The sequence below is a fragment of the Anser cygnoides genome, chromosome 19 (assembly GCF_040182565.1).
Source record: "Anser cygnoides isolate HZ-2024a breed goose chromosome 19, Taihu_goose_T2T_genome, whole genome shotgun sequence".
Taxonomy (NCBI): Eukaryota; Metazoa; Chordata; class Aves; order Anseriformes; family Anatidae; genus Anser; species Anser cygnoides.
This window is the reverse complement of record NC_089891.1, coordinates 5,242,052-5,267,908: the sequence shown is the minus strand read 5'-3', so window position 1 is coordinate 5,267,908 and position 25,857 is coordinate 5,242,052. Positions and strand designations below refer to the sequence as shown.

At 51.2% G+C, this 25,857-nt stretch overlaps 1 protein-coding gene across 13 annotated transcripts; it reads right to left on the bottom strand.

The window, feature by feature from the left end:
• Nucleotides 1–1,477: 1,477 nt before the first annotated feature.
• Nucleotides 1,478–22,783, bottom strand: EXOC7 (exocyst complex component 7). Of its 13 annotated transcripts, XM_066980153.1 has the most exons (22): nucleotides 22,591–22,783; nucleotides 22,022–22,087; nucleotides 20,780–20,964; nucleotides 20,187–20,292; nucleotides 19,427–19,649; nucleotides 17,709–17,876; nucleotides 16,634–16,645; nucleotides 11,974–12,066; nucleotides 10,911–10,979; nucleotides 9,437–9,582; nucleotides 8,952–9,104; nucleotides 8,320–8,418; nucleotides 7,688–7,750; nucleotides 7,287–7,353; nucleotides 5,976–6,014; nucleotides 4,814–4,879; nucleotides 3,972–4,092; nucleotides 3,449–3,544; nucleotides 3,092–3,155; nucleotides 2,503–2,544; nucleotides 2,194–2,327; nucleotides 1,478–1,732 (listed from the first exon to the last, which is right to left on the bottom strand). In XM_066980153.1, exons 1-22 carry the CDS (start codon nucleotides 22,648–22,650, stop codon nucleotides 1,630–1,632), a joined length of 2,175 nt encoding a protein of 724 aa, XP_066836254.1. In that variant the 5' UTR covers nucleotides 22,651–22,783; the 3' UTR covers nucleotides 1,478–1,629. The 13 variants fall into 13 exon arrangements, with proteins under 13 accessions (XP_066836254.1, XP_066836255.1, XP_066836258.1 ...); XM_066980154.1 differs by lacking the exon at nucleotides 16,634–16,645; XM_066980157.1 differs by lacking the exon at nucleotides 10,911–10,979 and having other exon boundaries at nucleotides 22,591–22,782.
• Nucleotides 22,784–25,857: the final 3,074 nt, after the last annotated feature.

Genomic DNA, 25,857 nt, shown 5'->3' with positions numbered 1-25,857 from the left:
TGCAATAAAACGCGTGTTTTATAGCCTCAGCCTGAGCGCATCAACGAATTCCACCCGCTCTCCTGGAGAAAGAAGCTCAGATCAGAGCACTGCTGCAGCAGAAACAGCTCCAAAAAGATGGAATCCAGCTCCTTCTGGTGAATGTCAGCGTGTGTATCCAGCGCGCCCGACACCGCATGTAACGCGAGCCAGCAGCGCGTTGCTTATGCTTCAAAACACTCCGTCCAGGGCCTGCCAGCCTCCAAGAGGCTCTCAGAGCTGGCAGAGGAAAAACAACTGGCACCGAAGCCTCAGATTTCCTCAAGCTTTTGAGATCAGAAAGCAGGGGGAAAGGCCCCTGCCAGGGAGGGCTCTCAGGTTGGTACTGAGAGCCCAAACAGCCAGGCAGACCCATGAAACACAGCCAGGCAGGTGAGGTCAAGATTTGACACCCCAGGGTGGACCAGATCTGGGCTGGACTGGCCTGTAAAAGGTGGTGGTTTGTTTTGTTTTGTTTCTGCAGGTTTTCTACACCTCTAAAATACCCGAGTGCTTCAGGCCACACTCAGCTCTAGGCTCAGGAGGAGGTCAGGGGTTCAGAAAGGCCAAGAGTTACCTGGAAAACAGCTCTGTGCAGCAGCTGCGTCTGCCGCGGCAGGATCTGCGTTCTCACCCAGGCTCTAACATTCAACTCCTGCGTGACACGGGGCGAGATGTGCTCTTGGCCACAGACACCTGGGGCAGAGCGTTCCTAGGATGTGCAGCCCCGACTCTCCCAGGGAGCAGCCTCACAGCTCTGAGGCTCCCTGGGTGGAGGAGCCTCCTCTGCTAGGAAAAGAAAAGGCAGAGCTGGTGGATAGGCAGCAGCAGAAGGTTTAAAACACAGCTCCCTACCTTTCTACATCTGTTCTCACTCTCTGTTTCACGCCGAGGTCTGCCTCGTCCCCTCCCCTTCCCAACCTCCCCGTGCGCTGCTTGCAGTGCTCTGGGTGGTGACACAAAGGCTCTCCCATCGCTGGGCTAATTAGGTGCCAGCACACACTCACTGCTGTAAATACGGGCTAGGTGAATAATGGATTTGCTCCAAATTGCAAAGCAGCAGCTATTGTGAGCGCTCCCAGCTCTATGGAAACCCTACATTTCAAGTGTTACCATGGGCAGACAATGGCTAAGACCCCACAATAGAGCGAGCAGCAAGGTGGGAGCAAGAGGTGCCTGGACTGAGACCACAGAAACACACCACACATGCCCCAAGCTCTCAAAGGCCTTGGTGTGAAGATGGCCAAGTCCGGCTCCTGCAGCAAAGCCTCTAAGTATCGCCCCAAGGCATGCTGCTGCCACAAGGATTCACACACGCAGTGTGTCAGCCGCGCAAAGCATAAATGCTTATACACAAGCCTGAAAATATCTAAGTGTAAGATCCCAAGACACAGAACTGCAGTGCGCATCTGGAGTCTTTGCTCAGGATCCACAGAAGGAGGCAAAGACAGCCAGGAGGTAGTGTTTGCACGGGTTTATAAATCTGATAAATACAAGTATAACGCCCTGCCCGCCACAACGGGGCAGGGGAGGAGGGAGGGGAGTCACAAAAGTTGCTGAGAGAACAGTGACTTGTACTTGGCAGCTGGAGAGTACAAGAGGGCTGCGGATTTACGCTGATGTGTCAAACAGCTTTTCGATCATCTCTCCCACTTGGTCGACCTGGTACTTGATGTACTTCTCAGGGTTCTTGGTGAAGGGCACGTTGCCATATCTGCAAAGGAAGACAAGCCGCAGGTGGCAAGCAACTGAGACGCAGCAAAAGACCCAGCAAAAGACCCTTCTCCATACTGAGAGACGCTGTTCCCACCTGTATCCTTCCTCTGCCGGATAAGTGAGCTCTGCTCCAGCAGGTCTCACTTGAATCTGATGGGGTGTCTCGGAGGGAGCAAGTGACCTTGCTAGTTACAATGGGTCTCCTGAGGTTTACGTGGGTAAACCCAGGGTGGCCCAGAGCCCTGTGCTAGCTAGAACATCTGCACTCACCCTGAACAAGGAATCGGGGCGACAAGCAGATGTTCACAACTAGTAGAGCTCAGCTAAAACATCCTTGTTTTAGTGTGCAAGATGGAAAAGCTACGTCAGGACAGTAGAAAAATGCCAAGGCTCCGGCTGAGGTCCCAAAGACCTCAGTAAATCCAAGGAAGAGATGACAACGATGCAAGAGGTTCTCACCTGTTCAGGAAGGCACCGTAGGTCTCTTTCACAATGGTTTTCTGCGCCCGGCGAATTTTGTCCCGTTGCTCCATGTCTGGAATTGCCCAGGCCTTCTGGATCTTACACAGCTCCTCCAGCCCATCATTAAAACCCTGTCCAAAATAAAATTTGGAGAGTGCTCTGATGGCAAACATCTCTATACCAGTGCTATTTTCACCCACTAGTGATCACCACTGGACAGGTGTTCTCCTTAGGCAGATCTTTTTCCTGTCCCTGTTTCTCTCAGTCAACTAGGGGACGTTCTTCTACCATCCATCATCTTCTTACCTTAAAGCGCTCCTTAATCATCTGCCTCTCCTTATCCTTGAGCTGCAATAAGGAGAGAAAAGTTTTTATTTCATTGCCAGAAATAAAATCCGAACGTCACTGTTTGCCCACAAATTCCCCACCCAACCTAAGTGATATCCTACCTACTTGGCTCGAATTCCTTCTCCCAAAGCAGGGAGGAGAGAAGGCTGCAGTGAGCAGCACACACTACATACAGCAATTGGCTTTCATCTGAAGTACATTTAACGAGGGTAATTTTCAGCCAGAACAGGCATAAAAATAGACTTCTTTATGCTTTGAGCCCTTTCTTAGGGAAGGTCTCCAGGTTTTGCAAATCCAAAATAGCAGCATTTGCTCAGGTGAAAAGAGAAGAATGGAGGCTGAAATTAAAAGACTTGTGTGAATCTGGGGCAAGGGAGATTAGAAGGCAGTGTCGTTCTCCATCTTGTCCTAGCCACAGTATTCACGCCACAGAGCAATACTGGCACAAGTTATAAAGGTGATTTCTGGGAATCTTTGATTATGACAAGGGACAGGACATTTCTGGCAGTTTCTATCACCTTAAAATCATCCTTGCCTGCCCTCTCACCTTCACTCCTGGTTGAAAGACGGGCAGATTTCTCTCCAGGATGTAATCTGTCACCTTCAACCAGCTGCATTTGAAGTGATATGGGAGAGGAGCAAAAAGGAGTTATTTATGTCTCACTAGAGCATGTACGCCCTCACCCGTTACCCAAAGGCCAACCTAAACAACACACACCCCAAAACTTTCCACAGTGACCATTTTCCAAGATTAATCACTTGGGAACCAGAATACTTGGTTTTGGGTTTAAACTAGTTTGTGTTTAAGGCTAACCTCTCCCACTCTCCACCAGCACCGGCCATGAATCTCCCAAGCTCTCAAACTCTGACAGAAATAAGGGAAGAGCAGAGGATGGCACCTGACCTGCGCTGGTAGGTCTGGATCTGCTGTTCGATGAGCTCCCGGTAAGACCTCTCAGCTGTCTTCTGTGTCACAGCTACCAGCTGGATCAGCTCAGACCTGAAAGGAGAAGAAGAAAACACAAGGAAGCCTCTGAGCCAGGTGCTCTCAGGGCTACTACTAGCAAGACAGCAACATTTCATGCCCCTATCAACATGATCTTTTGTGCCCTTTACAATAAAAAGGGACCTTGAAATGCTTGAACAGGGAGACAGAAGCCACTCCAAGTTGCTTTCCAAAGCCACATCCTCAATCCTCCCAAGATGAAAGGGTTCTCTGAAACCTAAGGTATCTCTGATGCTTTTATCTCCCCCCCTCATGTAATGCAGTGTCTATAAATAGGGCAAAGGTTTCAATAGGGCAGTCTCAAGAATGGAAGAAATAGCAGAGAAGAGACAGGCCTGCAAGTAAACACACTCAGTACACCAGAGACTGCTTGAAAACTGCGCTTAGCATCAGCTTGGACTTCAAAGAGATGCACACTTACTTCTCCAGAGACTTCAGAATGTAGTTGTAGTTGTTGTGCAGAAAAATGGCACTCAAAGCCGGGTCTTCATAAACCTTGGATTTACTAAGAAGGTTAAGCTGCAAGTTGCCCAATACTTTGCCTTAAAGGGGGAACAACAGACGACAAAAAGTTTTGCACTAAAACTTCTTGTAACTGGCAATCCAAACCGAGGACTACGTGCTGTCACCGTGAACCCACAGCACAGCGAAGAGCACAGCCCCAAATGCACGTACAGAGAAGGGTACGATCACGTGCCCTCAGCGATCCTACAAGCCTTATGCAGATCTTTCCTCGGCAAGTAACCAGAAGTGCCCCGTGAACTATTGCCTCTGCTGCAACTGGCAGCACAGGCTCAGAGTAAGTCCCAGAGCCAGCACGAGTGATCAGACTCAGCCCGAGCACAGCACAGGCTCATCTCGAGGAACCTGATGGACCTGAGCACCATGATAACAGACCACCACAAGGCAGTCCCATGAACTCATCTCAACATTTTACTATTAAATACAGAACTGGGATTTTACAGAGCCCCTCTGGCAGCTGGGAGCCCCTAGAGGATTGAAGGCTTAAAGCCCAGCGTGAGAACGGTTTAAGGCAACCGATGACAACAACAAAACAACCTGCTGCATCGCGCTTTGTCCTGTCTAACTGTATCTCCGAAACTCCCAGACTGATCCTTTTTCTCCATCCCTTCCATCAGGCTCCAGATTGAACAGAGAAAGATCGCATGGAGTAAGAGACACAGCCCGTGCTTTTCACTCAAGAACGAGCCAAGGGAAGAACAGCCAAGGGGGCAGGAATGGGAAGGTGCACAGCGTACTCACAGATGTAGGTGCTCAGCAGCCGTCTGCTAAACTCCGAGCTGTAACTACTAGCTGAAGAGCTGGTCTCTGCAAGGAAAAGAGTCTTCAGCCAGTTAACATGCCATGAGGAAGGGCAGGGTTCGTGTGGTCAGCCTGCCTCTGTTCAAACAAGCCCCTTCCCTGTTGCTATGGAATTAGTACAGAGCTCCCGTCGACAGTGAAATTAGCTCCCTGCTTCAGTGCCGACTGTCACTGGATTCTCCAGGGTGAGGAAGAAAAAGCTCTGCACCCTGTGATCCTTGCGGCTGCATCGGGTGCTGAGCACCGTGGCAGAAACCTCTCCTTTCCTTCCTAGTGCTCAGAGGACATCCACTTGATCAGAAATCAAATCGTTAAGCGTATCCTCCCCACGTCCTTTCCCCACCACCCAAAAAGGGGTTTTAAGCACTAGAAATTTGCAGGCGGAGAACAAATGAGCTGCAGCTGTTACCAGCAGGCACACAACAGTGAAAGAGACGAGCAGAAGGGCTCTGGAAAGTTTCAGCTTTCCCCGTGGCTGCTGACAGGGCCTGCTTGGCTCTGCGCGAGGGCCCGCACCAGCACCGTCGCCTGCCCGTATGCAAGCAGCGGCTGTGGGCTGCAACGTGTCCCTCCGTGCGCCAGAGGGATGGCTTTCTGCCCTCCAGGGCTTGTCACCCCTGGGACACGCGGGGTAGCCATCTTCTTCTCCCCCTGCCAGCGAGTTTGGCAGCCAGGCCTAGCTGGGGTGGTCTGAGTTCAGAAGCACCCCATGGGAAAAGGCCTCGAGGCTCCCGTTGCCGGGAGTTGGACAATGAGGAGCCGGGGGCGCTTGGGATGAAGCACGATACCAGCCGGGCCAATTTGCTGCCCGTGCCAAGCAGACTCGGTGCCATCGGAGTGCCTTTGGCCTGTTTCAGCTCATGTGGCATCCCTCTTTGTCTGCAGGTGACAAGCCCTCGCTATTCTCTCCAGCCCACTGGCAAGAGTTAGTCACCCTCCCCTTTTTCCCCTTTCAGTTATGTGTCTCCCCCCCCACCTTTTTTTTTTTTTCTCTTTTCAGTTACATGTTAATTTATTTACCATTCCTGGAGGACAAAGAATTAACATACATCACAAGAGCCCAACGCAGTATGAGCGGGTATGTGGGGGTAAGGCGGCTTACCTCTGGGATCTAAAGGAATATTGTATGTGTCCCCAAGAACTAAAAAGATTAAGGCAGAGCAGAGAGAAAAGGGGAGGGAGGAGAGAGAAAGAGAAATGCAAAGTGCAAAAACACAGGTTAGAGACCGCCATCCCTTTGAGAACAAAGCAGATATTAACACAAAGCAGCCACAGACAGCTACACAGGACAGCAGGCAGGAGTCCCTCCAAGGCCACAAACGGAGCTGGAGATCACGGAGGAAAGGCTGAGTAACCTCCTTCCCCTGCTAGTGACTTGTTTGTGTTGCCGTTACTTGCATTCAGCGAGTCACCTCGCTCCAAGTCAGTTCAAACTATTTTCAAGACAAAAGAAAGCCTTCTCTCACATCCTCAGCAGCAGTTCACCAGTCCTTGAAATGAATGCACGGCTCATGTAACCTTCCCAAGACACTAAGCAAAGCCATTTCACTCTCACTCTGCACTTTAGCATCTCTGCACGGGTGTATAGGGCCCTACAAAGCTGCTCTGTGGGCACCAAGAGCAAGGGATTGGCATTTAACTGATAAGCTTTGCTTTTGCTACCACTCGAGGGGAGCACTGCAGAAAAAAATGCATGCATTTCTCATCACTTGGGACCGCTATGGGACTTTTCTAATCCAACTCCAGACACCTACATGCGAGCTAGCAGCTGGAAGGTGTTATCAGAGAGGCACCTTTGGGTGCAATTCATCCCAAAGCAGGCACCTCTATTAGCACTACAGAACTGGGAGGTGCTGCTCTGTAAAGAACCGTGTTCTCCCTCTGTTCTGGCACGTGGCACACAACTAGCTCAGGAGTCCCAGCTTGACCACGTCTGGATGCTGAGGAGAATGTCCTTGCCGCTGCTGTTGTACTCTGACTAGAGGATCTGACAGAGGAAGAAGGCAATTCGCCACTACACAGCCCAGCTACAGCTAACTCGGCCGGACCAACCATCCTCACTCCAATACAGTCACAGGGAACCAGTCCAGTGTCAGATTTGGAGCTACATGGCTAAGGCATCCTCACTTGACACCATAATGCGCACCAGCAACAAACGCCATCCCAAGAATACCTGATAGGATCAAATGTGGAAGGCCAGCAGGGAAACTCTCTGCATCCCTTGGAGCTCTCCAGACAACCAACTACATAGTCAGGGCAGATGGGAGGACAAAACAAACCACAGGGTAAAGAACAGGAGAAGAACAAGCTAACGGTGCGCGTTGAGGCTTGATCTTTTTAGGGAAGATGTCCAGACAATTTGGGGAAGGTTTTGGGAAGGAACTGCATGCCCAAATAAGCTCCATGCATGTACCTTGAGATGCCAGCATGGCACCTGCAGTCTCCTGGAAATCCAACAACTGCTGTAGGAAAAGGATGGCCTGGAAGAGAACGAGAGAGAGAGGGAAGTTAGGAGACGCAGCATCAGTTGCTTTTATGCTCCACTATTAAGGATCGTGAAGGACCACATGTCTTGCCATATTCAAAAGCCTTCAAGAAACAGACTGCTATACTCCTCTGAGTCGCTGGGTTTTACCCACACAGTCACACCACAGCTTCGCAAGGGAAACCAGCTAATCTCTCCAGGGAAGCCAGTTAAGCGCCCTTCCAATACAAAGACAGGTTAATCTAAGAAAATAAACTTCCCTACTGCTCTAAAACCTCTTCTGAGGCTGTTATTTACAAAGGACAATACAAATCATCATCTTCACGTACATTGCTGGTGAGTTCGTGAACTGTCCCGTCTTTTGGCATGTTATATTCCTTGTCTGGATCATTCTAAGAAGGAAGAAAGAGACATAAGGTGAGCATGTTAGAAAATTCAAGGCATCTACAATACAGCTGCTGCTGCAAGTGAGCCGTAGCCTTGTTCATCCAGCCTCAGCATCCTCAGACTCGTCTCTCACAGTGCCATCTCCTGGTGCTCAGAAACCATAGCTTCTGTGCACTGGCAGCTCAGGACCACAGGGGCTTTGCTCAGCATGTGACCATCAAAAGTGCGTCTCACCTATGGGGCAGTGCATTCACAGAGCCCACCTTACAGAGGGACAGTTTATCCCGAGTCCTCCATAGCTTTTCAAGCCAGCAATTTTCCTTTCTTTTTACATGGAGTTAAGTTCTGAGATTAACTTTGGTATCTACAGAGGCCTCCTGTGTTTGAGACCAGCATCCAGTGTTCAGTATTTGCAGCTGACCCTCCAATGCTATCCAGCAGGCACAGCCCTGCTTTGCAGTCAAGAAGTATGTGGTCTCACGGAAAGCAGAAAGCTAAACTGGGAGTTCTGCTCAGAAAACCCCTTTTCTAAACCTGCTGGCCTTGCTGGAGAGAACGGTGATGGTAAACCTACCTTAATGTTGTCAGCGAACTCTTCCAATGCCTTTGCACCTGTAGTTTCCATGGAAGTGATCAACCCTGGCAATTTGTTCTTTGTGCCTGCCGCAGTTCCCTGGAATAGTTCCGTAACAGATCAGAGAAAGAAAACGAGCAGCATCTAACCATTCGTCCAGCACCTACCCTCCTTTCTCCCCCATCCCAGCATCTCGTTCTCAGTTCTCCATGTATCAGAAGAATATTTATAGCATTATCAATAGTGAGCGAAACCTTGCATTCTTTGGCCTGCCAGGAGGGAGAAGATGCTGCAACCCTAACAATGACCAGGACTTGTTCTGCCATATTTCCTCTTGCGCGGTACCTGATCTAAGAGGTTGGTGCATCAGTCACCAGCTCCAGCTGGAAGCAGATGGAAAGGAGCCTGAAAAACCTTGCGTCATAGTCCAAGCAGGCTCTCCTCAGAGGAGATGATCTTCTAGATGACAGGGAGCACAGCCCAAACTAAGCTCAAGCTGCACCTGTCACTCCCAGTCCATGCTGAGGGACAGAGGTGACATTGCTTTGTTCAAAGTCACCGTCGTCGTCCCTTTCAAAAAGTTCTCCCCGCAACCCAAGCCGCAGGACACTCTCCAATCCCATCAAACTCACCTGCAAGACCTGGTCAAATTCTGGCTTCATCTGCTTGAGGTGCTTGAGGATGGGGAAGATTGTGAGCACCGCCGAATAGTCGTGGCGGATGATGGCTTTCCGGGCCGCTGACACAATGTTATCCCCCTCCATGATCAAGTTATCCAGCGACTCCTGCAGCAAAGCCAGTCGGTCAGAAGGAAGCAGCATGACTCCTGCCCACGTAGCACAAGGGGCTTAACGCAGGATCCCCGTTAAAGATGACAATTTAGCTGACGGGTCATTGCTGGTACCCGCAGTGCGACAAGGCGAGTGAACAAAGCACGTGTTCTCCAGGGCCACCTGCCCCAGTTCCCTGCCCAGGTCCTGGAGAACAACCCCAGCGGTGGTGGCGCTCTAGGGCACCCACAGCACGTGGCGTAATCCACGTCCTCGTAATGAAAAAGAAAAGGAAAGGAATTTTTATGTCCTTTACAAGAGAAACCAAGGGGAAAGGCTCAACTGACCTGGATGAGGGAATCAAAAGTCTTCTTCTGGTGGTGCTCCGGGACGATTTCTGTCAGGAGCTGGTATTCGCTCTGGGCCAGTTTGACAAAGGCACTCACACAGTGAATGTAGGCGTCAATCTCGATGTCGAACACATCATCCCTCCCTGTAAAGGCAAGATGTCTTTAAGAGAGAACCAAATTCGCACCAAGCTTCCAGCAGCTCTGCCCCCTGCGAGGCCTCAGATTACGCAGAGAGCACAAGGTTCCTCCTGAACAGGCGGCTCTGGCTTTGTGCCCGTCCCGCTGCGAGACCAAGAGCTATCTTCTCACCACGCCTGCCCCCTTGGTTTGCCCGTGGGAGGCACGCAAAGTCAGCTGCAGCTCAGGAAACGGACACATCAGCACAACACCAGCTCTTCCCAGCCTCGTGACAGAAGGCAAGTTTGAAGCTCTTCTGGGATACAAACTAAATTTAATCAAGGGCTCGAACACGGAGTACTAAACTAGGGAAGGTCTGAGGTGAATTATTCAACATCTCTGCTCGTATTTTTAGGATTCCTTATCTCCATCCATCATGCAGATGAAGAACTGCCATGTTGCATCAACATTTCTTGGAAATGGAGGCTCTCCTGGAAGGCAGCCTCTTCCTACAGGCAGTAACCAAAGATAATAACAGGCGGATGAACTACTACATCCTACAAAGCAGGACTATCAGCACACTTAGGTGAGGCATCTGCCACAAAATGCTGCATACAAATGTGCGTTTTTGAGTTCTAGCACATGAATGTCTCAAAGACATAGCGAGGAACCTACGTGGTAGGCTTAAGAAGTGCCAGGAAGATACGGGGGCACCCACCAACTGATGCCAGCCACCAGCTGGATGTGTCAGCAGGACAGACACAAATGGGCTCGCATCACCCTGCATTGCTCAGACCCCTGCAGTAACCACTAGAAAAGAGCAAAATGATGCAGAGAGGCCTTCCCTAAGCTACGGCTGCTGCTGCTACCCTCCTCCCAGCAGCATCTGCAACTTCTGATGGAGAAAGACCCAATTCTTCCCTACGCCGACAGGCCCCTCGGAGCGATCTTTTAGAAGCTGTGGTCAGCACGTGGCACACAAACGTGACGTGGTTTTACACGCGGCCTGCGGCGGAGAGCGGCCCACCAAACGGCGTGCCACATGTAAGCCCTTCCCTGTTTGCTTCACTTCAGCGCCAACAAGCCCGTGGCTCCCTATAGGAAGGGCCCCTCAGCACGGTGGCCTCCAGGTTCGGTTAGACAAAACTGGGGTCCCTTGTTTTTAGGGCTTGGGGTTGTGCGATTAGTAGGAGTGAACTCTACTGAGAGGAGCCAGAGCTTCACAGCCAGAGAAGGCCCATGCTCCAGGGCTACCCACGCAGACGAACGGCCACTGGCTACGCCACGAGTGTGAAGCATGCTGCAAAGAAGGGATGTTAGGCAGCTCGTTACGAAGTGACAACACGGTACTTACCAGCAGCCGGCCCATGCTTGTCGCTCAGGGTATCGGAAAGATGTTTAACTCGTAAATCATGCTCATGACCTAGTGAGATGTCAGCCGGCACAAACAGAAGGCGCAATTTATCCAGGGTGGTTACAGCATGGATGCTCACACTGGCTGGAAGCCGCTTCAAGCTTGGCTTATTTGATCTGGTGGACTTTTTTTTTTTTTTCCCTACGCAGTCCCGGGAACGCTACCTAACCAAATCCCTTTATGGGGTTATGTAGCAGTAGCAACCCTTTGAAACCTGATGAGAAGTGAGTTAAATCGTTTCCTGGGCCACAGGTGTCACTTGAACCTCCTGCCATAAGCTCTGAATGGGACAGCAGGCACCGTAAACCCAATTTGTACCCACAACTATTACAGATTCAAACTCAAAGTCCATCTCCTGCTCAGCACTGAGATTTTTTTTCCCCCAGTAAGTGATGTTAGTCACTATCTGGGATTCAGTAGACTAGAATGTAGGTGCTGAAGAAATCTACTTTGGATGAATACGTAGCAGAAGGGAAAAAGGTCTGATAGATGCTTTGAAGCAAATGAAGTCTCTCCTCTGTCTGGTACAACCTCTGTGAGCAGAGGAGGTTGGAACACGGAAGGAGGCCCTTTAGGTCAGTCTGCACAGAGATGTGCAGGCATGAAGCACTGGGCTCGCTGTGGCCTGACACTTCTGCATCAGGTTTGGAAAGGTCACTAGGAAACTGAACGTCTCAAAGACCAGGCAAAACAAGAAAAGAGAACAGAAACACCACAGGAAGATGTCATCAGAGCAGAGCTTCCGTTAGCCACGTGCCTATGGTGGACCGACTGCTTTATCATAAGATTCCTTTCCACCTGTATTTTGTCTACAGAGCCTTTGAAATTCAGACACGAAATTCAGATCAGTAGTTTGGGCCGCCAGCATCTCCCCGGCTGCCCAAGGACAGCTATATTTACCTGACCCTGCCCACCAAGCACTCGGCTAACGGAAGCCCCACCTGGAAAAGCAAGGCTGATACACAGAGAAGCTCAAAGGTGAAGTAGCTGGAGCTGTGATTACCTTCCATAGGAATGAGGTTAGAGGCCCCCTTTTTCCCATCTAGACCATGCTGAGAGTACTGTTTCAGAAGGTTCTGAGCCTTACGGATCGTGCCTGTCACCAGAGCCAGAGAGAAGAGACAAGAAGACCTAGAAAATGAGTGAAAGAAAACAAACCCAGAACACCAGCCCTTCACCAGCAGCTGTCACCTGGGCCCAGCAGGAGGGTGCTGGGCACCAATGAGCACGCTCAGCACAGGCCCGGCAAGAACCCAAAACTCGTGTCCGAGCGTGCGGATGCCACGGTTGTTTTCAGGTTGTCTCCCTTCTTCAAGGGGAGGACGTGAAGTCCGGCCACGGCTACAGAACCAGGGAGCGCTCGGCTCAGTTTGCTGAGCTGCTACGGCTGGCTGGGAAAATCTGACCCCAGCTTCCTTCCCCGTGATGTTTTTCTTTAAGCTGGTACGCTGCATCCAAGCGCAAAAGCCTTCCCTGAGCTGGGGTACGGACAATTTACACCCAGCAACGCACTGCCTGCTCCCCAGAGCCACAATCGCAGCTCCTCCCTTGCAGGTGCCGAAAAAAGGTGCCATTCCAGGGCATTTCCTGAGCATGCTCAATATAGATCCCCACAGCCAAGGCATCAAACGATCTCCGGCATTGCAGGAAGCGATCAAAGGGTGACAACCTCGGGACTTCAGAGAGCAATGTTGCAGCAGCAGTCCCCACCCCAGGAATCGCAGCACAATGGACGCTGCCCACCCACGTCTAACTTGCATTAAGTCACCCTAATCCCCAAGACACTTTTCTTCTAAGGAACTGCAAATCAATTAAAACCATGGAAAAAAAAAAAACAAACAGGGGGTTAAAAGATTTATACTTAACACACACAAAAAAACAGACAGGACTGAACAAAAGCCGATGCTGGATATACAGCTAGGAAGCACACAAAAAAAAAAAGCATTAACGGGACAACTGAAAACTAAGCGCTGTTTCCACATTAAAAGGTTAGTGGTCATGCAACAAGCTGCAATTATCACAAGCACATGGACACACTCTCACAGCAGAGCTTTGCCGTTGCCTGCACAACAGGGAACAGAGAGTTTTAGGAAGGCAGAAGGACTCTCCATAGAAAACCCAGACGGAACAGAATTGGGCTGAGTAAACGAAGAAAAAGATCCAAGAAATAAAAACGCGGCTGCCAACGCTAAGACTCAGTCCTCCATTTTAAAGCAATAAATACTTCAAACGCGCAGAAAATCCCTCCGTCCACCAGCAAACACCAGCCACAGCACGGCCAGGAAACGAGCGCTGACTGCCAGAAGCTGAGGACAGCCGACCCCGGGAGAAGCACCACGCTGCAGGACGGCGCCCTGGGGCACGGGGACGGCCTCGCAGCAGGGCTCTGAGCTCTCTCCAAACCCCAACCCCAGGCACCAAGCAGCTCCAGCACCCACCTGGGGTCACCTCAAAAAGGGCCCTACAGTGAAACCTTTAAGGCATACCTCTGGCAGCCCCTCCGCGACCCCACTCGCAATGGGGCGCTGCACTTCCTCCCTCCCCAGACCCTAATCCTAACCCTACTCAGCGACCAGGTTCGGGGCAGGCTGAAGGAATCTTCCTGTCTTGCAGACAGCACACCGCTAGCTGGGGAGCACAGGGAAGTGACAGAGCTTCCCCCCGAATCACCACCGTGCCCCAACGTGGCTTACTGTTTATTAACACGAGAATGGAGAACGTGCAGCTCCAACTCTAAGCTTTCATGGGCCACATTTTTCAGCCATCAGCTCAGATCACTCTTAACCACTTACTAAAGGAAAAAAAAATCGTATTTGTAAGCCACATTCATCTGGCAGGAAAATCCTTCCCCCTAGACCCACACTAGGCAGGCGGGAAGACCCGTGCCCTTGTGCTGATGGATTTGTTCCGAGCTTCTTCCACATTCTTCCTGCTCACTTGATCCCAGAATCACTTCCTCCAGGTTTCCTGATGCTTTCCACACCCAACACTTCCACTTTATTCTTAGCTGCTTTCAGAAACCTTCAGTGTTTGGGCACAACATTAAATTCCTCTGAGCGAGCAGGGCTGCAGAAAGCCCTGAAGAGATGCACTAAGCTATTTTTTTACTATTATTGCTGATACCATGGCCCAGCTGACGTGCTGGAGCTCAACCCAGCTGCCGTTCTTCTACCAGTTTTGATCTTTCCTACTTGCCTTCAGAAAAAAAAAATGGGTAAGTTGGTGTAAAAATGAAGCAGAGTGCAACTGCTGCTGCTGCCCAGAGGCTCTCACTTCACAGGGATGCAGCACACATCTCCACAGCTCACCCCGATGGTTTCCTCTGCCTCTGCTGCCCTGCATTTGCATAAACCTGCGTTTACACCAACACACACACACCTCAAGTGTTTGTGGACATCACCTGAGCGCTGCTGTATCCCCTTCACTTAGTGCTGCAATTAGGCTTTAATGAATTCTAGTGAAAACCAAAGGCTTTTGTTCCGTGCTTGTTTTCCCTCCTGAGGCAGCTCGCAGACCAAATGGGATCGTTTCAGCTGCTGCTGAAAGCATCATGTTCCAGCTCGGCAGTGATCAACAGGGGAAGCTGAAAACGGGAACAGGCTCTTCGTTCTGCCCCACACAGCCCGTCTTCAGGTAGCACCTCACTGCTGGGTAAAATTAAACTGCTAGGAAGCAATAAATAAACTGGAAACGGCTCCCCTGTAGCTTGTAGAGCCCCCCCAAAAAAACTAAAATTCACACAACACCTGAGATTTTTGCTCCTGGGCCTGTTTAAATAAAGTGGTTTGGGGGCATACATGAGGCAGTTTTCCAATTCTACGTCGTTCTCCTGTTTTTCTCTTCCACTACTCAGCTTCCCAGCCAAGCAGAAGAGCAGCGCACCCTCTTTTCTTTAGCACCAACCACAGGAGTCTGCACAAAACTGGCTGAAGCTCTGTGGCTTTTGCTTATAGGTATCCTGCGCTCTGTCCTTCCCAAGCTTCTGGCAGCTCAGAGAGCTTCTGAGCTACCTCCTGCTCTCAAGGCAACCCAGCGCTGCATCCACAGGCCTCACCGAGAAGCAATCCCTTCAGGATTTTACGAGCAGATGTTTGTAACGGGACAATTTGGGAACCTGAATACGCTTGTCCTCTGAGACAGACTGCTGACATTTCAAACAGCAAAGTGCTTTAAAAAAAAAAAAAAGCCACAGACTGCTTCTACTTGACTTGGCAAGCTGCAGTCAAGAGGAGACGATTTGGCTTTAGAAGCATCTCCAGCAGTCAAAGTTTTAATTGCACGCTGGAACAAGAGGAAACAGAACAGGGTGCACCAACAACTGCAGCAGTGATGGAGAGATGAAGACTCAGACAAAGCACGGATGTGGAATATGTTCTCCAGAACCCAGCACAGTGGCTGGGGGAGGGAGGGTGGGGGTCTCTGCCTGGTGAGCTTGTCCCTGCTAGCTTACCTTCCCTTCAGCTGCAACCTCCCTTCCATTTTGCTTTGTAAAAAGGTTATAGCACATCAGATTTAGTTGGTTATTTATCCCCTGCAAGAGGTTAAAGTGTGCGCTGGGGTGTGCGCTGGGATATTCTTCCTGAAGGAATAAGGAAACCAACTCCCTTGTTGAAACGGCGAGAAAACCGCTCGTCTGAAACAGTTTTGTGGGAATTCCCTTACCGAAGCGAATGCACAAAAAAAAATATCTTTGTCCATAACTGAACAAAGGCTAAAACCAGGTGAGCCAAATGCCACCAGAGGAATATTGTTATGAAGAGTGCCACCGTGCCAGTGTGCAGAGAGCTCCACATCAGGAGCTGTCCTTGAAAGCTGACAGAACTGCAGAAAAACTGGTGAACCTCTGCTCGAAGATTATTCTTCCCTCCTCTTTAATTTCATTTCAGTACAATTCCGCAGCTGTAAGAGATGGCTGCTGTGTAAGGTTTAACCACCCCCGTCCTTCAAGAGCTACAGTCTGGTTCTGTGTCCTTGTTCACAGAAGACTGGAGACAAATTAGCCATTATTTTTTCCTTGAGACTGCAATACCCTAATAGATCACCTGAAATCCTTTCCTTCATACACCGTGGGCTCTGTGAGAGCATTCAGACTGTGCTCACTGCCTGATACCTGGCCCGTCTCACAAACCGATTAAATTTGGCCAAAAGATGCCAAAATCTCCTGGCAAATTTACAGCTGAGACATTCATCACGACAAGCGATTTTGGATGCCCAAACGCATCCATTTTGGATGAGATAGAGAACAAATGCTTCTCAAACACGTGGGCTGTTTTCTCTCTCTGTGGGCATCCAAGATCCAAGACTCATTAAAAAAACCATTCCTAGTGATTTTTTTTAATCTTCCTATGAAAAAAAAAAAAATCTCCTCTATTTCTGACTACCTAAAGCGTAAGAGCCGTTCACCAGAGAGTTCACCAGCTGCAACTCACGCTTCAGCTCTCAGGAACAGCTCCGGGGCACAGCAGCAGGGGCACAGATTGATTTTAAAAGCCCAGGGGGGCGATCGCTGGCTGTCACAGCCTTCCCCGGGCAGCCTGCCCTCTCCAAATATCCCAGGCACACCCTCTGCTGTAGCACGAAGAGGCCCACCAAAGCCCCTCCATTCAGAAGTGAAGAGAGCGAGCACCAGGGCCAGCACACACACACACATAGACGCACGTTACCTGGGATGAGGACTGCATTCACATCAGGATTATAAAAATAAACACAACACAATTAAAATGGGTACTGCTTTCCCTCCCTTTCCCCATCCCATCAATTCCCAGTCCCTACCCGCAGTTCTTAAGTTAGTGTTTTCCTGAACTCACGAAAGGATTTGGACAACGCAGGAAAAATACTGGGGTGGGAAAGAGTTTTTGCCAGGCAAACCCCCAGAAATCCGAACTTCTGACTTCCATCACTATTACACAGGAGACGACAGGGCGCTGGGAGACGCAGAGGGACAGCATCAGTGCTCTGCTGTCAGGCCCACGCCAGCTGTGGCTGGCCCTCCTTCTGGCCGTTTTCCCACTAGGTGGCACATTTCAGAGGCCAGGACGCCAGCTCCACGCTCGAGCAGGAGCAGCCCAGGGGAGTGACCGGCCTCCCGGCTGCAGAAAATGCAGCAAAACTCCATTACGAGGAGGGGTGGAATAACTCCCCAGCCACATTCACGTCTCTTCCAGAGACAGGCTGAGACAAAAGCTTTAACAGCTCTTCCAAAATCTGATTAGGATGACTTTGGATCTGTAGGCAAATTCCCAGACCCTCTTTCAATTTCGGAGAGATTCTCAGTTTCTTAGCCCAATAATTATTTACACGTAAGTAGTGATTACAGTGATGTGCTTTATCAGGTCTCAGTTTTCCATTTTGCTGTAACACTGGATATAATCCATGTTCCAAGGCTGAGGACAAATGTTCTCAAACCATATTCATCTCCTCCTCTCTCAGGTCTCTTTCTGCTGATCTCCTTCGTTAAGGTAACGGCCTTTTCTTTCTCTGTTTACAGACCCCACCCTGCCCGTCCCACTTCTTTACGCTGCCCAAAGAACAGATCTGATGATTTGAGAAATGGAAACAAGGTCTGTAACCTCTGCCCTGGCTTCAACACCGAGAAGAGGTGCTTCTCTCTGAAATCCCACCCTGCTCCTGCCCTGTAAGCATGCAGAGGCCACCTCAGCAGCGAGAAGCCCTGCAGAAGTGTGTCAGATACCCAGGCGAGAAGATAACGCTGTACAGGGATCCCTGACTCGGACTCACCTGGTCTCTTGACTGGCTTTTTGGTGGGGGTGTCCTTCCTCTTGTTCTGAATGGCAGGGGAATACGGCACCCCCGTGGAGGAGCTGTTCTTACGAAAATGGTCTTTCAGCCCCTTGATGGAGCGGTCAAGCTGGACAGAGCGGATTTGGAAGTACACTGTCATGAAATCTAAAGAGACGAGGTAGAAACGAGATTATAAATAAACAGAAAACACTATAAGGAAAAACAAACCTTTCCTGAAACACAGTGGCCCAAAGACAACTTAGCGGTGTTCATGTGAGACCCCAGATAAGCATTTTTCCCTACCAAAATACCAAATCCAGCAGTGCTAAATCCAGAAAGAAACCAAAATACAGACAGACTCAACAGAAAGAGCAAAAATGTAGTACAGAGGAGACAGGTGTTTCTCTATTTCACAATAGAGAAACCAAAGCACCCAAACAATCTAACAGACAAAAAGACAGCGAAACCTGAAACAGAATCCAGGCAACTGCTCTGAATCTTCCATTCCCGCAGGCAACTTTTCCTGTTCTGCCGCAGCCCTGAGATGTTGACTTTGAAACCAAGAAGCCATAAAGTGTCCTGTCACACCTTCCACACCGGGCCCAACCATTTCACCTCCAGGCCTTTCTTCCAAACAGAACCCTCAGAGGACGAGCTGATTAACCCACAGTTCAGTACACCGCTCTCCCCCCCCATCTCCTGTTCACCTTTCTTGCATTTCCACCCCCTTCCCTTCCTTTCCTCATGTGAACGCCACACCCTGAACCTGCCTCTTCTCCAGCCCGGGTCCCTCAGAACTTTCCTTAAGACTCTCGCATTTGATTCCAGCACGCAGACCGCCTCCCACACTGCAGGGTCAGCTCCTGTCCTGTTTGTACCCTAAAGCCGGAAAAATCTCCTGTTTTCTTCTAAACCCAGCTTCCTTCCCCTGCAGTGTTCACTCCTGCCCTCCCACCACACCCAACAGCAAGTCCACACGCTACTACCAAGAGCGCATCAGTTTTGGAAGCGATGGGGAGTCAATAAAGGGGTATAAAGGTGTAGGTAGATTCTGGTGCTGCAGAACAGGAAAGAAGAGATGTGTATTGACTGCAAAAAAAAATCCTGTGCTGCTTTTATACCCCTCTTTGGTCACATTTAACACACAAGGTTTCGTTCATAAACAGTTCCCCCAGGGGAGTTAAGTCATCAGCGGCTTGTACAGCTGTAGCACCTGGGCACTGGGTGACTGCAGCTCCAACAGGAGGTGTTGCAGGTGCGCGTTAAATAACATGCTCCTGGCACGGATTTCTGCTGCAGGCCAGGCTATGCTTTAAGATGATTTGTGCTTTACTTACGCAGCTTTTGCTCTCATCAGATCACTGTTCAACTGACAGAGCGCATTTCAGCCCTACTACAAACGGCATAAGGAAGCAGGCTCTTAAGAAGGGAATTGAAAGGAGACTGAACTCCTACCCTAGAAGGTGCCGCTAAAGCTTTTTCTCGTTTTGCTCGTGCTGCTAGCTACCAGCGGCAGCGTGACCCTCGCTTTGTCAGTCCCGACCTCACCTGAGCAGAGGCTTCGTGGCTGGAGGTGTGTGATCTGCAAACTCACCTGCACAGTGCTAACGACAACCCTCACCACTCCGCTTCTGCTCTCAACCAGGAGCGATAATCAACTGGAGAGCACTGACCTGACACAGAACCACAAGGGAACAACACGCAGCGCTGCCCACCTTGGTTCCTGCCGTTCTCCACCAGCCAGCCAGAAATGCGGATGATATCGTGCAGGACGCTCTCCGGGAGGTGCTCCAGCGACATCTCCTCCTGTGTCTCCATTTCATCATCTCCGCTGATCAGGTCCAGGATGAGGATGGGCGGGACTGGCTTGGTGTGCCGTGTCATCAAGCTGCGGAACTCCGACTCCAAGGACTCTTTCCCCCTCTCAAAAAGGGATTTCTGGCACAAAAGAGCAGAGGGATAGAAGCAGCACAGGGTTCCTGTAATCACTCACGGGTCTTTCTGCATGAGGTCTCATTTTCTGTAGTGTTTCTAACCACTGTCAAGTACCGCATGCTTCGAGCTCCGACAACGCCTGTAACTAAGAGACTTTTAAGGTGAATTAAATACAAAAATGCCTGGGAGCTGCTCAGTTTACAAGTGGAATTGCAACAGATCTCACATTCTGCTCAAGCAATTGAAGGATGGACAAGAGGTACGCAGGGGGAAGTTCAATCAACTCCACCACACGTGCAAGATAGGCTTTCACAAGTCCGAACGGCACAAAGCATGAAGAGAGCACCACAAGCAGAAACACTGCTGGGCTCGGACTTAAAAAGAAGCCAAAGAAACCATTTTTTAGCTGTTCCCAAACACCTTTTTCGCCAGGCAGCAAGCCCACCAGCCTCTCGCAGCAGGAGGGCAAGCGGCACATGTCTGTCTGTCTGTCTGTCCGTCCCTCTCCCGCCCCTGCCAGCTTCCAGATCCGCGACCTACCACACGGTTCAGCTCTGGGCTGTCCGGACTGTTGTCCTGGAAGTATTCCACTGCCTTCTGGATTTTGTCCATGCAATTCAAGTATTCCTCCAGCCTCCCGGTGGGGCTAAAAATAAAAGCAAAAATAAAAAACGGTGCCCCAAAGACCAAAGGAAGAAAACACCAAGTAAGCACCAGACCAAACTCAGGATGAAAGTAATACAGAAAATTCCAATTTACTTTCTGTGTAAGAGAAGATCATGAACTCTGTTTCGACTGCACTCATTGCCACAACTGTGCAGTTCCTGCCAGGGCAGAAAGAAACTTTAGGAAAAGGGCAGAGGAAAGAAGAGAAGCCACCAATGCTCATGAGCTTCATATGGCACCATGTGTGTAAAATCTGGAAGAGACATCGGTACAGTCTGAACAGACTTTGCCCTCTGGGGATTGCTGATATTCAAGCCAGGAAGCTTTCTGGATGACTTGGGGGGGGGGGGAAGAACGTGGGAAGTATATTAGGAACATTAAAATAAGTGTGCAGAGTCGGCTCCTACCTCTGTCCCAAAAGACCAATAGGATGAAGCTCCCCAGCAAGATCCAGCTGCTGAACTCACCCTTCCTTTATGATCTTCTCCGTGTCTTTAGCCACGTGGTAGTAACTGATGACATGATCCAAGCAGGACAAGGTCTTCTCCACGTTCTCCTGCAAGCGCTGCAGATTCTCTGTCTGTTTATGGACAGGGATGATCGAGTTCTCCAGTTTCATCAAACGGCTTTCAAAGGAGGATAGGATAGAAACCTACAGGGAGAAACAAAGAGAGCTGAGGACATCCTTCCACAAGGATCCACGCAGTAGGTTAGTAGTTAGATTGGGGCAGTCCGGGACCTTCAGATTCCAGCTTCTATGCTGGGCTCCTTAGGACATAGAAGATTTAAACAGCCTGCCTTTCCATCAATTTCCATCAATAATTACAAAACAAATCATCTGCCATCAAAGATAGGCCAGCTTTGAATTAAATGTTTGAAAAGCACACAAACAGTGCGCCGAAACAGTACCAAGGAAGAGAAAATTTTACCTGACAGCACAAAACAAAGCCACAGGAAAAGCCTGGAGGCATCCTTGGTAAACGGAGCAACAAAAGTAAAGCCTGGCAGCCACTTTGCTCTGTACCACTAAGATCTAAAACTGAGACATACAATGCGAAGACACACTATAGCATGAACCTTCTTTTGCACTGTGGACATTTGTTTTTAAAAGGGACTGCGGTATCAATTCTGAATGGTGAAAAGCCTTAGCAAGCGCATAAAGGGTGCCTTAATGTCATCTTTTCTAGGACAAAATGCAGTTCTTTCAAGACGCACTCCTATGCTATGCTTTCCAGATTTCTCTAGTGATGCTTCTATGCCTTTCTTAAGTCACTGAACCCAAAACTGGACACAGTAAGCCCTCAACTGGCATACTAGCACCACTTAGAGTGCAATAATTACATTCTACCTCTTTAGCAAAAAAATTTCAAAATAAACCCCAAACAAGACCTGCCTTTATGAAGCAACGATGGGATGCTGTTGCACAAATTAGTTGGGGTTTGTTAATATCTCTTCCCATGAGAAAGCACAAACTGTAAAGCCAACAGCGCATTTACACCCACATCTTCCCAGGAAAGAGGCTTAGGTTTTAAACATTCACCAGCCTTCCCTTTTGCCCAACCACCAAAGTGTAAAACAGAGATGCCGAGCAAGTGGCTTATTACCGTATATTCTTCAGACAGGCACAATGAGGCTCTAGAAAATTGATTTTCCTACGGGTGAGCAGCCCTAGACCCAGCCATAAGCCTGAACCTCAAGGACCTCCTTACCATGTTCTTCGTGAGCTGGTCGCTCTTCTCAAGACTCTCTTTGATAAAGGACAGAGTTTCTTCTTCCTGCCATCAGGATGAAAAAGTAGTTAGCTTTCACTGCAGAGCACCAAGCATTTAGCTCACTCAACTCCACATGTAGGGTTTCACAAGCCCTGCTAAACACAGCAGCGAGCCACCTTTGGTCTGATGCTGAGGCCACTTTTTAACATACCACCTCCTAACAGATACTAGGACATTTAACCCAAGGTGAGAGATACAACATCATGAGAGTGTTTTTTTACAGATTGCTCCTTTCCCCCCAACACACCGACCCCTCGAGCCTTAGCACACTTTGTGGACACCCTTATCCCCCCCCCCCGATTTACACCGCACACCCCCGCCCACCACAGGTGCGGTGCAGCCACCCCGACCCCCACAGACCCGACCCCCGCAGACCCCCAGCCCCTCACAGCAGGCCCTGAGGGGGGGCTCCGGGCCCGTCTCCACGGCAACGCGCGGGGGCTGCGGGCCCGGCCCCGCGCCCAGGCCCCGCCAGGCCCCGCCGCAGGCCCCCGGCCCGGCCCCACCTGCTTGAGCTTGCCCTCGATCTCCCTCCTGCGGGCCGACACCTCCTCGCTCGGGATCATCGTGCCGCGGGGCGCCGAGGCCGCGCTCCACCGGGAAGCCGCCGCCGCTGCTCCCCCCGGCTCCGTCCCGTCACTGCCGCGCCGCCATCTTGGGAGCGGCGGGGGCACTGCGCATGCGCAGGAGTGGCGGGCGCCATCTTGGGAGTGGCATTTCAGAGAGGGAGACGGAAGGGCAGCGGGGCTGGGGCGCATGCGCGCTGCGGGTCTTGGCGGCCAGCTTGGGAGTGGCGGGCGGGCCGCGCGGCCATCTTGAGAGTGGCGGGGGTGTGTCGCGGTTTGTTCGCAGCTGTGGGCCAAGATGTCTGGTCCAACCATCACTGCTACCACTGTCACCCACTGAGACATGTCCCCAAGCACCACGTTAAACACCCCAGGGATAAACCATGTCCCCAAGCACCACATCCAGCCTTTCCCTGAACACCCCCAGGGACGGTGACTCCACCACCTCCCTGGGCAACCCGTCCCAACACCTGACCACTCTTTCTGAGGAGAAATGGCTCCTCATTTCCAACCTGAACCTCCCCTGGCACAACTTGAGGCCATTCCCTCTAGTCCTACCACTAGTTACCTGTGAGAAGAGGCCGACCCCCAGCTCCCCACACCTTCCTTTCAGGCAGTTGCAGAGAGCAATGAGGCCTCCCCTGAGCCTCCTCTTCCCCAGACCAAACACCCCCAGTGCCCTCAGCCGCTCCTCACAGCACTTGTGCTCCAGGCCCTTCACCAGCTTTGTAGCCCTTCTCTGGACACGCTCCAGGCCCTCGATGTCCTTCTTGTAGTGAGGGCCTGAAGCTGAACACAGCACTCGAGGTGTGGCCGCACCAGAGCTGAGTACAGGGGGACGATCACCTCCCTGCTCTTGCTGGCCACACTATTCCTGACACAACCAGGATGCCGTTGGCCTTCTTGGCCACCTGGGCACACTGCTGGCTCGTGTTCAGACGAGCATTGACCGACACCCCCAGAACCTTGTCCTCTGCACAGCTTGGAGGAGAGCAGGGCCATGGGAACAGTGCCAGCACAGGGGAGCTGAGGGACACGTGGAGGCAAACACGTCCCGGGCTCCCCACCACCCCCCTCGCACCGCACCCAGCTTGGGGTCACACACCAGGGCTGCCCGCGGAAGGAGGAAACAGGGCGCCTCGGCAGGTCACGGCCATTGTTTGCCTCTGGAAAGGAGCTGCACCCTTTCCTGAAAGGTGATGCGAGGCGAGGCATTGCCCGAGATTGCCCTTTCCCCCACGGGCTGGAGCTGGTCCTGCCAAAGTCACAGCCAGGTAATCTATCAGATTGGAGATCTGGGTAGGAATGGGGGAAAAAAGTCAATATTGTCATTCATTACATTAAGCATATATTAGCCATACTAAGCACAGGGCAGCTCTGCTTGGAAAGATCTCCCTGAGGCTCACGAGGTCCAGCTGTGGTGGGATTTACCAGCCCCATGGCACTGGGGGGAGAACCAAGGTGTGCAGGAAGGTCACAGAGGCTTAGCCCCAGGGTAGACGATGAATTGCAGAAATAGAGGCATTTGCAGGAGTGTAGAGCCCTCTACCCCCGTCCTGTATCTTCTCCAGAGAGAAAGGCTCCCACCACGAGAAGGCTGCCTCCACCTCCCTGCTGCAGCAGGGTGGCTGGGTTTGTCATGGGGGTGGTCATGGGGCTGCACAGCCTCAAAAACCACGTCCAGCCTAGGGCAAGAGCTGATGCTACCGCTGCAGACAGCCCCAGCCTCCCTGCCTTGTGCTGCTCCAAGGCAAGGGCAGCCTCCCGCCGCGTGAAGGGACCGCCGTGTTCCCATCCATCTTCTGCTTGTCAGCCCACCCCGGGCTCTGGAAAGGAGCTGAAACAGCCCAACGGGCCTCTTTTGTTCAACAACTTTGGCACATTTCATAACCTACCTTATCATGCTGCAAACAGCTGTGCGCTGGCTCTGGCCACCACGAAGGGCAACGCGCAGGCAGAGCGCTGTATTTTCTGTATGTGACATTGCCTGGCCGTGACTGCCCACCCAGGGTTTATGGGGACATCTGCTAGAGGGGATTGTGTCCTGTGAATGCGAAGAGACAAGCTAGCTCCCTCTCCGGGTTGAGCACCCGATGCTTCTCATGCTTTTCCCTGCTGAGCTGGCAAGGTTGGGAAGGACTTTTTTCCTGTATAGCAGAGCCATCTCTTTTTTTTATAGTAATCCGTACCCGTTCTGCTATTGCTCACCCCACTCGTCAAGGGGCAGCCAGAGCCAAAAGGAAATTTACCTCTCCCTGAGCCCAAGGAATGATCATCCCCACCAGAGTCATCCACCCCTGTGAGCTACAGTGCTGGAGGTATGGGGACATGAGAGCCGTGACATGCCCCTGTTGTGCTACTCCCCTGAATTTAATATATCTCCTTAAAAAAAAATGCAGAAAGGTCCCTCACCCCCTCATGGGATGAATGAGCAAAGAGGGGGAGCTGGGCTAGATGCACCCGGGCCACATTCCAGCTGGGGTGTAAAGGGTGAATGCATGCACCAGTAAAGCCAGGCTGCCAAAAAAAACGTAAAAACTGCAGGTATCTGTAAAAATATAACGTGCAACGCCACATCCGAGGGGAGACAGCGGGCAAAAACAGGCTTGCAGCTCAACTGCAAAGAGTCAAAGCAGCAGGGGGCATTTCTGTTAAAACGAGAAAGACGGAGCAGAAACAGAATAAGTCTGAGCGTGCGCTAACACGGTGCAAAAGGGCGCCCAGCACACCGGGACCTCCAGGCGGCTGCTCCCGCGGCGGGGGCAGCCAGCAGCAGGACAGCCCCATCCCGCCGGTGCCGCCACGTTCCCGCTGCTCGTGCCTGCCTTCCCGCCCCGCCGAGCGCCCGGCCCGCCAGCGATCGCTTTCCGCGCCGCGGCGGCCGATGAAAGGCAGCCACGGTGACCCAGCGGCGGCCGGAGGAATGCTGCGTCGCCCCTTGCTTCCTCCCCCTGGGAAGGAGGGGAGTGAAAAAGCCCCCTTTTTTCTCCCTGGGAGGCTGTCACCGTCGGCACGGGCATGGCCGAGCCGGCATCGCTTCGCCAGCGCAATGTTTGGTTGGGGCTGCGATGTGCTAATAAAAGAGTTAACGAGTCTGTTTTGCAGCATTTGCTGGGGAAAGCTGGCTGTGCCGCTCCGAAAACCAAGCACAGGATCCCGTCAGAGCCCCTTAGGGTGTTGGGACCTGGGCTTGGAACAACGTCACGG

Bases quoted from the DNA above. Each gene is read 5' to 3' on its own strand.
- EXOC7 (XM_066980153.1), bottom strand. From the start codon at position 22,650: ATGATCCCGAGCGAGGAGGTGTCGGCCCGCAGGAGGGAGATCGAGGGC. The intron at 9,583-10,910 runs GTAAGTACCGTG...TTGCCTTTACAG, and splicing joins CAAGCATGGGCCGGCTGCTG to GGAGGGATGATGTGTTCGAC. The intron at 7,354-7,687 runs GTACGTGAAGAT...GTTCTCTTCCAG, and splicing joins TTCACGAACTCACCAGCAAT to GCCATCCTTTTCCTACAGCA.